Below are 15,012 nucleotides of genomic sequence, written 5' to 3'. Positions count from 1 at the left end.
ATTTGAGCATAAGCTACAGCTCACTTCATCGGATGCATCGGATGCAAGCATTTTGCCACAGCATTTCTCCACTCACATACCACAGTGATAGACACTGCTTAAGAACCTAGATGGATATGTCCAGACTATAGTTTGTGGTCATGTTTTAACTCATGTTAATCTCAGATACCAATGTCAGATGACTTTTGGCAAATGCAGACTTTTTACGGGCTACCATTGTCTTCTACCCCGTCATTCAGTTGTCAATCCTTCTTAAGAACAAATGTTCAAAAATCATTCTGGTTTTTTACTTTTGCAGGACACACATATCTGCACAAGTTTGAGATGTTGCTCTATTCAGCATTATCCGCTGATCTGACCTCTATGCTCTGTGGCGGACAGAAGAGTCAACCCAGATAATACCACCTTACCATGTACATAATTCATTGTACTTGCTCAGACAGGTCAGTTTCCTCTACAGCAACTGTGCACTCGACCCTTGCCAACTTTTTTAACATTGCGAAAGGCTTGAAAAAGTCAATTCTCCAAGAAGCAGCCAGCACCCACATTGTACCTCTGCTCAGGCAGGTTCCATATAAGAAATTTGTCTGAATTCTGCTGTGACGTTGCACCCCATAATGCTTTATAGAAATATGCTTATGAGTGTAAATATGACATAACTGGAATATATTTTATGCTAGATATGCCATGTAACATATCTTTGCAAAGGTTATGTTCGACTGAATGTATTCATCCTATTCGTATGCATGTATCATTTTTATATCTGAAGTTATGAGCGTTGGCTCTATGCTTGTATTTAAAGTGTTTGCTGCAGGAAGCACCTAAGGCAGATTTGGTCAACATAGTGTGAAGGGGTTATTCAAGTAATTGGGAGTACTTAGCTAACAACTGACCTTGGGAGATGCCAATCCACATCTGAGCTTTCCTGGGAACGTTCAGGCTAACAGGTGGGCAATGGTGTTGGCCTGTAGAGAACTGAGACATGCATGGACATGTGACTTGCCCATGTGACTCCAAAACGCCATCTTGTAGCTGTGATTCTACACAGGGGGAGAGAGGGGTTTCCACCCACAAGACAGAGACTTTATAAACCCCTGGAAACCCCTCTATTTTGTCTTCAGCTGGCTCAAGAGATAGCCTCTCCACCCCAAAGAGATGCCTGAAAGAAACTGGAACAAAGGACAGCAACTACAGGGTAACTGAGTAATTGCTGGACCCAGACTAGGGGGAAGTCTAGTCTGTAAAAGAAGCTTATTGGAACATCTCTGAGGGTGAGATTTACCTGCATTCAGTTTCTTACTGTATTAGGCTTAGACTTGTGTGTTTTATTTTATTTTGCTCGGTAATTTACTTTGTTCTGTCTGTTATTACTTGGAACCACTTAAATCCTACTTTTTATATTTAATAAAATCACTTTTTACTTATTAATTAACCCAGAGCAAGTATTAATACCTGGGGGGAGCAAACAGCTGTGCATATCTCTCTATCAGTGTTATAGAGGGCGAACAATTTATGAGTTTACCCTGTATAAGCTTTATACAGAGTAAAACGGATTTATTTGGGGTTTGGATCCCATTAGGAACTGGGTATCTGAGTGTTGAAGATAGGAACACTTCTTAAGCTGTTTTCAATTAAGCCTGCAGCTTTTGGGGGATGTGGTTCAGACCTGGGTCTATGTTTGTAGCAGGCTAGTGTGTCTGGCACAACCAGGCAGGGCACTGAAGTCCCAAGCTGCCAGGGAAAACGGACTAAGATGTAGGCTCAGCACATCAGGTGGCAGTCCCAAGGGGGTTTCTGTGATCCAACCCGTCTCATCTGCCATCAACAAAGGGAAGTCTGAGAAGTTTCCAAAACACATCTGGGAAACAAAGGGAAGTGATTTCCAAAATGGGCTGTTCCAAGCCCCAAACCAGAAAGTTGTCAAACAGATGACAAGTCTAATGATGATGAACTGCCCTTGAGCGGCGGGAGAAATCCCAGAACTGGTATTGACAGCCTGTGAAAGGATGAACTAATCCTGTGAACTCTGATGCTTCCCTTAGTGAGGGATATAATTGAACCATGGCAAAAAGTCTTCTAAGGATCAGAGGAAAAGTAAAAGTCATTAATAGTGGGATTGGATGGGGTGGCCTTCATGGACAGCATCAACACAGTGTGAATCACAGAATCATAGAATATCAGGGTTGGAAGGGACCTCAGGAGGTCATCTAGTCCAACCCCCTGCTCAGAACAGGACCAATCCCCAACTAAATCATCCAAGCCAGGGCTTTGTCAAGCCTGACCTTAAAAACCTCTAAGGATGGAGATTCCACTGCCTCCCTAGGTAACCCATTCCAGTGCCTCACCACCCTCCTAGTGAAAAAGGTTTTCCAAATATCCAGCCTTTAAATGTTTTAAATGTAAATGTTACTTTGGGTGGCAGAGTGTTCCTGTTCCACAAAATGGGTCCATCACCAGCGGAGATAGTTCAAGCTCCCTCATACCACCCTCCCAAGTATAGCTCAGAGGATCACCTCCCGGGCTGAGACAGCAGTTTAGATTCCATAGCCCATTCAATCCCTAGGTTTCTGCTGAGACTGCCATGCTACTGCTTTTTATTGTGAGGACCCTGGTCTCACGAGAAATAAACTGAGAATCCCAAACAGCCATCACGACGAATATCTGACTTTGGGTGGATTTGAACTGGTGATCTATAGGTGAAAGGCTGCCTTATAGATAATTACCAAGTCTCTCAAGCAATTTGGTCACCTAGTTATGATGATTAATGATAATTATACTATATTAAGGAAAAGATTGAATAACAATATGAACATAGATTATAAAAAATCCATCTATAGGTCAGCTAAGCTATTTTAAAGGGGAGGGGGTAAGAGAAAGAGAATATGGTATGGCTGACTGATCTAAGCACAGGCTTGGAGCCCGGAACTCCGCAGCTCTAATCTTGGTTCTGATACTGACTCCCTCCTTAGGCAACTCAATTAACCCCTCAACCTCCCCCCTGGTACATTAAAAATAACAGTATCTATCTACCTCAGGGTGGCTTTGCAAAAATTAGACGTTTACAAGTTGCTCAGCAAATGAAACATGTTACATACTGCTATTCCTGCAATTAATTTTAAGCTAGGTTACTTGTGCCATCTGCTCTCAGCAAATTCAGAAACTTTCTGCTACATGTAATATCAACCATCATAGAATCATAGAATCATAGAATATCAGGGTTGGAAGGGACCTCAGAAGGTCATCTAGTCCAACCCCCTGCTCGAAGCAGGACCAAGTCCCAATTACAGAAGAAACTGTAGGCTAACTCTCCCTTTTCTTATCAGTCTAATAATTATCTCCATTGAATAAAAGGGGAGGAATGTGCTCTGAGACCCTGGCAGAACAGGTGCCATTACAGGAGCAAGGTTTTATGATCACTATTGTTATGGTGCAATATGAATGGCTGCATGTTGGCTCCTGTAACTCTTAAACCCTAATTGCATAAATGCTGTTTTATTACACGGGATTAAAACTAAGCATAGAATTGTTTTCGAGATTACAACAGGCACCAACGTGTGCATTATTTTAAAATGTCATTTAGTCGCAAATTAGCCCTCCGCCTTCCTTCCCTGGCCATTGTCACTATTCAACATTTTGTGAGGGGGTACTCGCGTAGCTTTCTCCCAATGCATCGTGATTCCTGACTCAAAAGGACTAACAAAGATGGACTGTTTGGGGAGCTATTTAAAAAGGCTGGTTTATTATTTATTTATTTATTTTAAATCAAGCCGGGGGACAAGTACTCTATGTGACGGGTGGCTAGCTTTCTTGGCATTGTTGTTTAAGATCTAAAATCCTAACCCTCCATTAAACCAAAGGCAACATGAGCTTTCCCATTGACTTCAACAGGTGCTGGATCAGGCCCCGAATCAGGGAGGATTAAATTGGGGGGGAAAGTTCAAACACTAGCAATATGCTCTGCTCTGCCAGGGCACGGGCTCCACAGCAGTGCAATATGAAGTATTGAAGCAGTTTCAGATGAAGTATTCACAACTTTCATAGATTCCAAGTCCAGAAGGGACCACAGGCCATAGAACTTCCCCAGAATAATTCAGAGAGCAGATCCTTTAGAAAAACATCCACATTTTGATTTTAAAATGTCCAATGATGGAAAACCCATGACGACCCTTGGTAAATTGTTCCAGTGATCAATTACCCTCAGTGTACCCCTTAATTCCAGCCTGAATTTGTCTAGTTTCAACTTTCAGTCATTGGATCATGTTACACCTTTCTCCGCTAGATTGAAGAGCCCATTATCAAATATTTGTTCCCCATGTTGGTATTTACAGACTGTGACCAAGTCATTCCTTAATCTTCTCTTTGTTATATTAAATAGATTGAGTTCCTTGAGTCTACCACTGTAAGACACGTTTTCTAATCCTTTAATCATTTCCATGGGTGTTCTCAGAATCTTCTCCAGTTAATCAACATCCTTCGTAAATTGTGGCCATCAGAATCATAGAATCATAGAATACCAGGGTTGGAAGGGACCTCAGGAGGTCATCTAGTCCAACCCTCTGCTCAAAGCAGGACCATCCCCAATTAAATCAACCCAGCCAGGGCTTTGTCAAGCCTGACCTTAAAAACTTCTAAGGAAGGAGATTCCACCACCTCCCTAGGTAACGCATTCCAGTGTTTCACCACCCTCCTAGTGAAAAAGTTTTTCCTAATATCCAACCTAAATCTCCCCCACTGCAACTTGAGACCATTTCTCCTTGTTCTGTCATCTGCTACCACTGAGAACAGTCTAGAGCCATCCTCTTTGGAACCCCCTTTCAGGTAGTTGAAAGCAGCTATCAAATCCCCCCTCATTCTCCTCTTCCGTAGACTAAACATCCCCAGTTCCCTCAGCCTCTCCTCATAACTCATGTGTTCCAGTCCCCTAATCATTTTTGTTGCCCTCCGCTGGACTCTTTCCAATTTTTCCACATCCTTCTTGTAGTGTGGAGCCCGAAACTGGACACAGTACTCCAGATGAGGCCTCACCAGTGTCGAATAGAGGGGAACAATCACATCCCTCGATCTGCTGGCAATGCCCCTACTTATACATCCCAAAATGCCATTGGCCTTCTTGGCAACAAGGGCATACTGTTGACTCATATCCAGCTTCTCGTCCACTGTAACCCCTAGGTCCTTTTCTGCAGAACTGCTGCCGAGCCATTCGGTCCCTAGTCTGTAGCGGTGCGTGGGATTCTTCCGTCCTAAGTGCAGGACTCTGCACTTGTCCTTGTTGAACCTCATCAGATTTCTTTTGGCCCAATCCTCCAATTTATCTAGGTCCCTCTGTATCCTATCCCTACCCTCCAGCGTATCTACCTCTCCTCCCAGTTTAGTGTCATCTGCAAACTTGCTGAGGGTGCAATCCACACCATCCTCCAGATCATTTATGAAGATATTGAACAAAACCGGCCCCAGGACCGACCCTTGGGGCACTCCACTTGATACGGCTGCCAACTAGACATGGAGCCATTGATCACTTACCCGTTGAGCCCGACAATCTAGCCAGCTTTCTATCCACCTTATAGTCCATACATTATTCCAGCAGACTTTGTATTAGTGCCAAACATAGAGGTAAAATAACCTCTCCACTCCTATTTGAGATTCCCCCATTTATACGTTCCAGGACTGCATTAGCCCTTTTGCCCCAATGTCAGACTGGGAGTTTATCCACCACGACCCTCATATCTTTTTCAGAGTCACTTTTTCCCACGATAGAGTCTCCCATCCTGTAAATATGGCCTGTGTTCTTTGTTCCCAGATGAATACATTTACATTTAGCCGTATTAAAATGCATGTTGTTTGCTTGCACCCAGCTTACCAACCGAGCCACATCACTCTTGTATCATTGACCTATCTTCTTCATTATTTACCACTCCCCCAATTTTTGGGTCACCTGCAAATATTATCAGTGATGATTTCTTGTTTTTTTCCAGGTTGTCAAAATAGCGTAGGGCCGAGAACTGATCCCTGTGGAACACCACTGGAAACACACCTGCCTGATGATGATTCCTCATTTACAGTTATATTTTGAGACCTCTTAGCCATATTTTAATGCATTCAATGTGTGTCATGTTACTGTCATAATATTCTAGTTTTTTAATCAAAATGTCATGCATACCAAGTCAAACACCCTACAGGAGTCTATTACATCGACACTTTTCCTTTATCAACCAAATTTGTAATCTCATGAAAAAAGATATCAGACTAGTTTGACAAGATTTATTTTTCATAAACTCATGTTGATTGGCATTAATTATATTACCTTCCTTTAATTCTTTATTAATCAAGTCCAATACCATCTGCACCAGTATTTTGCCTGGAATCAATGTCAGGGTTATAATTACTCAGGTCACACCATTTACCCTTTTAAAATATTGGCACAGCATTAACTTTCTTCCAGTCTTCTGGAACTACCCTAGCATTTCCCAGTGTCTTACCTAGAGGCACCAGGAGGGAGGCAGTCTGTGAGATTTAGGACTGGGTGTATCAAAGGAGTCTAAGCATAGGTGCCGAGTTTCTAATCTGCTGGGGGGTGCTCACCCTGGCTCTGCCCAGGCCCCACCCCCACTCCACCCCTTCCACAAGGCCCCACGTCGCTTCTTCCCACCCCCACTCGGCCCCTTCCCCACCCCATTCCCTCCCCTCCCCCGAGTACGCTGTGCGCTCACTCCTCTCCCTCATCCCCCCAGTGCCTCCTGATGCCGCAAAACAGCTGATCCAGGGCAGGTGGTAGATGCTGAGAGGGAGGGAAAGGCACTGATCAGCGGGGCCTGCTGGTGGGTGGGAGGTGCTAGAAGGGGAGGTTCTGATGGGGGGCTGAACACCCACCATTTTTTCCTCATGGATGCTCCAGCCCCGGAGCACCCATGGAGTCAGTGCCTATGAGTCTAAGAGAATTCAAGGCCTGAAGTCAATAGGAATTTTGCCACTGAATTCAAATAGTACAGAATCAAGAGCTAAGTGTCCATCTCTTATTGAAAGTCAATAGGATTTGGGCACCTCATTCCCATAGGCTCCTTTAGAAATCTGAGTCTAAATATATAATTTTTCAGTCTAAACAACCATATCCTTTGGTAACTCCTCCAAAACAAAGGCGACAAGTCCATTTCCCTTAACATACAAAGGGCTTTAACTTGTCTTTAAAAACCCAGCTGAGGAGTACATCCTCTGCCGTTCTGCCTCTCAAGCCATGTGAACTTGTTGGGAAATTCTTGAAACCCAGTCAGCAGTAGCCGGAAAAACTCCATCTGAAGAGATAGTCAGGAAAATGACACAATCATGCTTCTGTTGACTCCAGAGCCCTTGATAATTACTGTAGAACTCTGCTTGGAATCTAAAGAATTGGAGAGGACTGATGATAGCAAACACTGGGCCTTATATGGCTTATTTTTTTCTGTCTCTCCCACACCAGGGGTGTCCATCCCAGGGTTGCTGATGCACTGTGTTTTCGCAATGGCTACACTGGAGAGCTTACAGCACGGCACACAAGCGTCTTTGTGTTTCTCTAATGTGGGAAAATAGGCACATTTGGTGATAACCTTTTCTGTTCTACATTTATAGTCAGGGGAAAGTTCAGAAGGAGAGTTGGGGAAGCCAGAGTCCAAGGGAATGCGCTGAGGGGTGGCGCTGCAGCGTGGCTGCTGTCTTTTGTATAACCCTGGTGCTAGCAGACAGACTTCCGCTGAATGGCAGCTTTTGGTGTATGATATTCTGCTACTGAATAGCCACTGAGCAAGCCCTTGCCCCCAAGCCACACAGACGTGTAGGCTGGCAGAGGGGCAGAGCTTCCTGTCCTTTGAAATTCTTAACAGTTAGGTCACAAAGGCTGTCTGTCAGCAAACTCACTATAGTACCAACATTTCCTTCAGTGAAGGAACTCTTACCCATTGTAGACACTGGCTATCTGGCCTGCCCATCAAAGGACAAAGCAGAGTGCATCTCTGCCCCTGGAACCAATTTCTACCCAAGGTTTCAATTGGTTCCAGACTCACGTAGCCATCTGCTTTGCTTTGAATGGTGATGGTCACACATCACCTGTAACTCATTCAGAATGCATCTCAGCCACACACGGCTGCTGCCGCCTGAATCGAAGGCTGAGAGCTTGCTGTGGCGCTGTGTGTCTGAAATGGTACATGATCCCCTTTTGGGACAGGCAGGGAGAGTCCAATAAAGGATGGCTAGCATGCCCCAGCACTGGACAACTCATCTTCCCCAAGACCTGCAGCAGGAGCAGCTGTCACGGGACAGGTGACAACTGATCAGGTAAGAATGGCAGAAAGTTGCCACCTGGATTCTGTGAGGTCGCCTCTGATTTCCATGAGGGTTTGCACATTTCCAAATCACTTTCAGAATGCACGAACCCCCATCACCATGAGACGTCACCTCTCAGGGTGATGATGTTTTGATGTCATCATGCCTATATCGCACTGTGCTGATGCCAAGCTGTGATGTAAAGATCACAGCACCATAGGGTTAGATATCAAACCACGCTAGTCCCCACAGGCAGGAATTCTGCAACAAGTGCTTTCGTGGGAATTCTCCCTTCCTTAAAGTTAAGCACCCGCTTAAGTGCTTTGCTGGATTGGGGCCAAAGAGAGACCATTAGTCTCCTGAGCGGTAAATCTGACACTGCTTTCAGGCAGTAAGTTTGTTGAAATTTTCCATTTTCATTCTAAACATGCATCTCTTAGATAGCTTTGTTTCTGCAGAAAGCAGAGTTCAATAGTGCAGCCTTCATGAAATTTATGCTGTCATTTACAAGATATAATCTTTAAATCTCAGTAACAAAGACGCTCTGTAACTGCAAAGCTTCTCCATATCAGACAATAGCAAATTCTATTAGTAACAACATTTCAACAATGATTTACCTCAAACGCAGATATGTAACAACAGGAGCCACCTTCAGCCCTCGCATACATAGGTACAACTCCTATTTTCTATAAACAAAGTTACCCCTGCTTGCATCTGGCTGAATTTATCCCTAAGACTTCAAGTTCGTACATTGCTGTGTTGGTGAAACCCATAAGCACAGATCTCAGTGGGTGAAATCCTGGCCCCAATGAAGTCAAAGGCAAAACTCTCACTGACTGCAGTAGGGTCAGGATTTCACCCAATAAGTAAACCCTCTCTAGTGAATGTGAAGTGCTCATGAAAGGTGCTGGATGGATGTCCCTGGAGAAAGGGCATAAAGCAGTGCAAGCTTCTCCTATGTTGCTCCTACAACATGCCTCAAACCCAGCCTACAGACATGGAGGTCAGTCTCCAAGGCCCATTCATATCTTGGCCTCTGTATCATGAGACCGCCAACAGGGTGCCAGTTATAATGGTGGGGTTTGGAAAGCAGACATTACACCTAGACCATCAGACTCACAGAGACCACGACACAATGAAGACTTTCATTCACTATCAAAATTAGCTGGCTACACAGGGAGCATACCTTGCAGCAGTGTGGCCTACTGGATTGTGCACCAGAAGTAGACTCAGGAGACCTGGGTTCTACTCCTAGCTGTGGCCTACTGGGTGACCTTGGGCAAATCATTGCCACACTCTGTGCCTCAGTTTTCCCATCTGTAAAATGGGGATACTGAGACCCTTTTTAAAATGCTTTGAGATCTACAGATGAAGAGCACCATGTAAAAACTAGGTACTACCTTCACCCTCACATGGAGGACCATTTAGCCCCACCTAGGGTGGGGTCTTCTGTGATGTTGAAACCTGACCAATTCATTTGACACAGAGCAATGAACAGCCTTCAGTTGGTGAAAACTTTCCAATGCTACTTCCAGCTCTGCACTGGATTGGAATCAGACACCTAAAAGTGAAAGGTTCTACATCCGATCCTCTGAACCACCTCACCCAAACTGCTCAGTCCTCAACCTTATTCAAATCCAGCCTGTGCATGTTTTTTTATATACAGGATACTCTGCTGTTCATAACCCTGTGTGTGCTATGGAGGACGTGGTTATCATGGGGTTTGATTGAACTGGGAAAGCATCCCTCACTTGACAATGTGTTTTAAATCAGCCCGCATGATAAAATAGCTGAATGTCTCTCCTAGCTACCTAACTAAATGGCACTGCTGATAACCATGCTGCTCTGAAATGGTTGGAATTGAGAAATAAAGCAAGATCAGGCTTGTGTCTCCTTGTCACAAACATGTCAGGATTTCGCAAGCCGACTGGGACTCTGAAAAATGATAGGGCAGAACCAAAGTTCCTTTTTGTTGAGTGTCATCTCACATTCCTGGTTGTTGCAGGGCGAGGTTACAGTATTTGTAACGCACGTTCCATCTTTCCAGTTTTTAAAAAAAATTAAGTTTATGTTAGTGCTGCTTAAAGATCCTAGCCTGCCAGAGCCAGAGAATGAAGTCTCGTTTTATCTGGTCCTCTGTTTAATCACAATCTTCTGTTCATCCCCAGTAGCACTGTGAGCATTCCGCCAATGCATCTCAGCCTTGACTGGAGGGACCTTCTCTAGGGGATGCCTCCCTGCCCATTCATTTGCTGGCTTTCCTTCTGAGATCAGCCGCAAGGATGATTGATGGTGACTCCAGGTGCAGTCAGTTTGAGAGCAGTACGGCGTAATCTATGGTGGGGTTTGTTTCTGTAACATGGACCTAGGTCTGCTCAGTATCAGAGTGGGAGCATCCACGGATTTTACACAGGGCACTGAACAGCCATCAGATGATAATGACTTTCGGTCACTACTGACCTGGACCTGATCTGTGCTGGTAACTCAGATGCTGTACGTTTCATTAACAATCCCCCGAGCCACCTAACCCCAGCCACAGGGGAAATTTTTCAGCATTTCTGAAAATCAGGATCAAACTAAGAGGTCCCCCCATGCAGAGGCCACCTAATACCAGTTAGTGAAAGACTTTTAACATCAAGTCCCGCTGGACATGTGATATTACAACACTGACTGTGGGGGAGTCATTTCCTCAGTAATTTCCTTCTGCAGGCTACCCTGTTTCCTGAACTTCACGAACACATCAAGAAATTCACAAACAATGTAATCACAAACAATGCTGTTTTCAATATGTGGTCTGGGCCAGGGCAGCATTTTGGACCTAAGTTATTACAGGAAATATAATGTCTAGGCTAACAGTGTGAAGAGTTCCCCATTGCAATACAGTTATAAACTGTCACATCAGTCCTCCAGCAGATGTAATCAATTTCACTGTCAGAACAAATAATGGCACTGAGAGAACTTTCAACAAACTTACCTTGCAAAATCTCCTTTCGCCTCCTGTAAAAAGATGGAAAAAACCCAATAGTTGTCACTAAAATAGCAACATTTAATTCAGAAAAGATACATTTCTAGATTTGTCACTTACAAATAGCAGTCAACAATAGTTTCCTTACTTAACAAATTTCAGTGGTAATGTCAGTATCAACCCTTTAAACTAAGCGGGCTTGCCATACTACTTTGGGCTGCAATCTGAACAGATCTTACAAATCAAATAGGGTTAGGCATAGCAAGTACTAGGGCTGATGACTCTCTGCGCTGTTAGTGGATACCCATGCTAAGTGCTGTAGGAAGTAGAGCTGGTGAATTAGTAAGTGTGTTCTTACTACTAAACCATTACTTCTGTGTGGTTAAGGGGAAGCGCATTGCTACAAGATCTCCAAAGTCCAAGTGACTTGTGGTCACTGAAAACCCCATGAGACCTTTTGCAAGTATTAGCCCGATTGCTTGGATCAGTTTCCAGTCTGAGTAATTACATTCTGCATATCTAAATTTCCCATTCTGCTTTTGTTGGACACAGTGTTTTTCTTAAACTGCTGTCCTTCCTACCTAATTAAGTACTTAGGGAAACACTGAATATATATTTTATGTTTCGTCCATGAAAGCATTGTGATCTATCTATCAACATCAGAGTCCAATCCTATACTGGTGTGTGGCGCTCCACTCCAGTGATGGCATCAATACCAGAATTTGGTATCTGCTCGAGTCTTGTAGCCATATTTTGATATCTGAAGCATCCCCAAAATTGGTTGTGTCACATTCCCAATATACACAGTGGCTGCCATTAGAAAGTCAACATTTACCAAGAGTTACACACTTTGCTTTAACATGATTAAATTTATAGTGTAGACAGAGCATTGTAATCATTTAGTTTGCAACTGGCCAGTAATGGAGCCTCCACAATGGGCATGTCTTCGCTGTAGAACTAACCTGAACTCTTACTTGGGTGTTGCCTGTAATTCCCCTCCGGTCCATGCACAAAATCCTCTCACACAAGTTTAGTGGTGCTTTAAACCAGGGCTAGTTAGCCTGGCTGGGTGTGCAGGCTAGACCTCAGCTGCTGCTTTCATTTGGGTATCCCACTTACTTTGCAGTGAGGACACAAGCTGAATCACTTGGGTGCTGACAGTCCTCCAGTGCCTTCCCACACGTCCCCTTGTGTGCACAGGACACACAAATTCTCTCAAAATTCACTAAGAATGAATCATAGAGTTGCTCAGTCTACTGCAGTACAAAGAAGCCTGTGATATGCCCCCAGAAGTCCTAGCGACACACAAGGGTGAGTGCAGAATCAGTGAGGACACAGTAACTTGGGTTTGGCTTTGCAGCATGGCTAACCCGAGCTGACTCTGCACTGCAGGTACTGAATCAAAACAGATAGCTGAACGATCCACCTTGCTCTCTACTGGAGCGTATAACACACAAAGGTTGTAATAATTACAACTTGGTCACATATAAAAGTACAGTTATGTTGTTTAATTTCATTAAGTCTCACTTCAAACTACAACCGCAATGTGTGTAATATCCTGTGTTTGTTTGTGATGGTAAATACTTCAGATCACAGCAGTCAGGCATACAGTGGCATACTGGCTGGGGCTTACATCTATAGTTGCTAATTGCTTAAGTTATCCATTAGGATGCAGGGACAAACAATAGATTCCTATCCCTAGCACTAATTCTCACAATGAGCCTGCAGTCTGAGATGTGTATTCACCCAGCAGGCCAATACGCAATTGCTATAATGTGCTTTTAATTGTTTCCCTCTCTCTCTATCTCTCTCTCTAATTTTTGCTATATTACTCTAAAATTGATCTTAATGAAGAATGAAACTCCCCAGCACTAATTGCTTCTGTAACACAGTGCAATGGTTACTATTTATTAACATATGCTGATGAGATGGCTTGGCTGTTCCACACGGATCCTTTAGGATCAGAGTCTCATGGTTGACTGGAAAGAGACTAAAAACTGCTCTGAGAAGAGGAGAAAAAGAAGAAATCTGCTGACCATTATCTCTGATCTTCTCCCATGATAATTACCGCCCATAAAGAATGACATGCCCCCAAACCCCCCACCCTCTGCCTTTATGAATTATTCCTGCCAGGTCACTTGTACTGAACTACAAACACTACTAAACACTCTTGATAATTGGTGCATCATCCCCCCCCTTCTTCATGAATAAAGAGGTGGTCTCAGTAAAATCATAGGCCCAACTTCAATCTTGGTGTAAGCAGGTGTAACTTCACTGAAGCCAGTGGAGTTGCACTCAACAGGTCTGGATTTGGCCCACTTCAGTTTACCCTGATCTCTAGGTTGTAGGTTACATTCCAGAGTCTTGCACCTTGTCAGTCATCTACATTTGGGCAGTCAGTGCAAAATGCTGGCCATTTACATCTGTGTGAGGGAATGGAGGATTTTGATTTGGTAACATTCTGCATAGGTGCAGATGGTACAGGGCAGATAGGGAATCAGTGCTGTTTGAGACAACTTTGCTGCTCATCTGCTGAAGGATTAGGGCTTGTCTTAATTGCAGAGTAAACCTGAGTTAAAAGAGAGTGCGAAAAACCATGGGTTGTGCCATACATGAGCAAGTATAGCACCAGTGTGGACGCAGCAACTTGAGTGTTATTTCACAGCTAGGCTGTTTTCATAAGAACGCTGCTAACTCGAGAGGATTTCAGAGTAACAGCCGTGTTAGTCTGTATTCACAAAAAGAAAAGGAGTACTTGTGGCACCTTAGAGACTAATCAATTTATTTGAGCATAAGCTTTCGTGAGTTAAAGCTTATGCTCAAATAAATTGGTTAGTCTCTAAGGTGCCACAAGTACTCCTTTTCTCTTAACTCGAGAGGAGTAATTTGAACGTAGCTAACTCGAGCTAATTGCAGTGAAGACATACCTATAGACATATTAAATCCTCATCCCCAGTTGAACTGGAAGCCTTGGGAGAATTTTGTGTTTCCTGTTGGGCTGTATAAAGCTGCCTCTCAACTGCTTTTCTTTTTGTGTGGACAAGGGAATCCCGCCATGCCATTTAACTTCCCATCCCCTTTCCAGCTTGTTGAAGTGCCCAGGAATAAGTGATTCATTTTGAACTGGAGATTGACTTGAACTACGAAGTTCAGATCTGGTTCCAGATCCAAATTTTCCAGGGTTTTAGTTTGGGCCAGTCTTTTAATTTGGAGAAAATAAGACATGACAAATCTTTTCTGAAGCCAAATCCTAAGGTGGAAATTTAAGGCTTCATTTTCAGAGGTGCTGATACTTGCAGCTCCCACTGACTTCAAGTGGAGTTGTGGGTCCTCAACACATCTCAAAATCAGGCACAACTGTGGGCCTGATTCTCCTCCCACACCAGTGTCCACCAGGAACAACTCCACTAATTTAGTGCAGTTACACCACTGTAGAATTGGTGACAGAGCAGAACCTGGCCTTGCTTTTCAAAACTGGATTTAATATTTTCACCTTAGGTTTCCTTTAGATACTGGGTTGGCTCTGACACAGGGTAGTCAGCGAATTTGGAAACTTATGTCTCATATGAAAGTAGGGTGACCAGATAGCAAATGTGAAAAATCGGGACGGGGGGGAGGAGGGTAATAGGCGCCTATATAAGAAAAAGCCCTGAATATTGGGACTGTCCCTATAAAATCAGAACATCTGGTCACCCTATATGAAAGGAAAGAATCATGGTCTAACGGTTGAGCACAGCCCTGTCTGGGGCGTCAGGAGA

At 43.8% G+C, this 15,012-nt stretch overlaps 1 protein-coding gene across 11 annotated transcripts in view; it reads right to left on the bottom strand.

Moving 5' to 3' along the window:
- FRMD4A (FERM domain containing 4A) overlaps window positions 1-15,012 on the bottom strand; it is a 550,199-nt gene that overhangs the window by 83,606 nt on the left and 451,581 nt on the right. For all 11 annotated transcript variants that reach the window (XM_043552722.1, XM_043552728.1, XM_043552706.1 and 8 more), the window contains one exon: window positions 11,264-11,286. In XM_043552722.1, the coding sequence (XP_043408657.1) occupies window positions 11,264-11,286 (23 nt within the window). The remainder of the gene's footprint in view (window positions 1-11,263; window positions 11,287-15,012) is intronic.

This window comes from Chelonia mydas, chromosome 1 (genome assembly GCF_015237465.2).
Source record: "Chelonia mydas isolate rCheMyd1 chromosome 1, rCheMyd1.pri.v2, whole genome shotgun sequence".
NCBI classification, from domain to species: domain Eukaryota; kingdom Metazoa; phylum Chordata; order Testudines; family Cheloniidae; genus Chelonia; species Chelonia mydas.
Note: the sequence above shows the minus strand (reverse complement) of the source record. Positions and strands in the feature narration are given on the sequence as shown.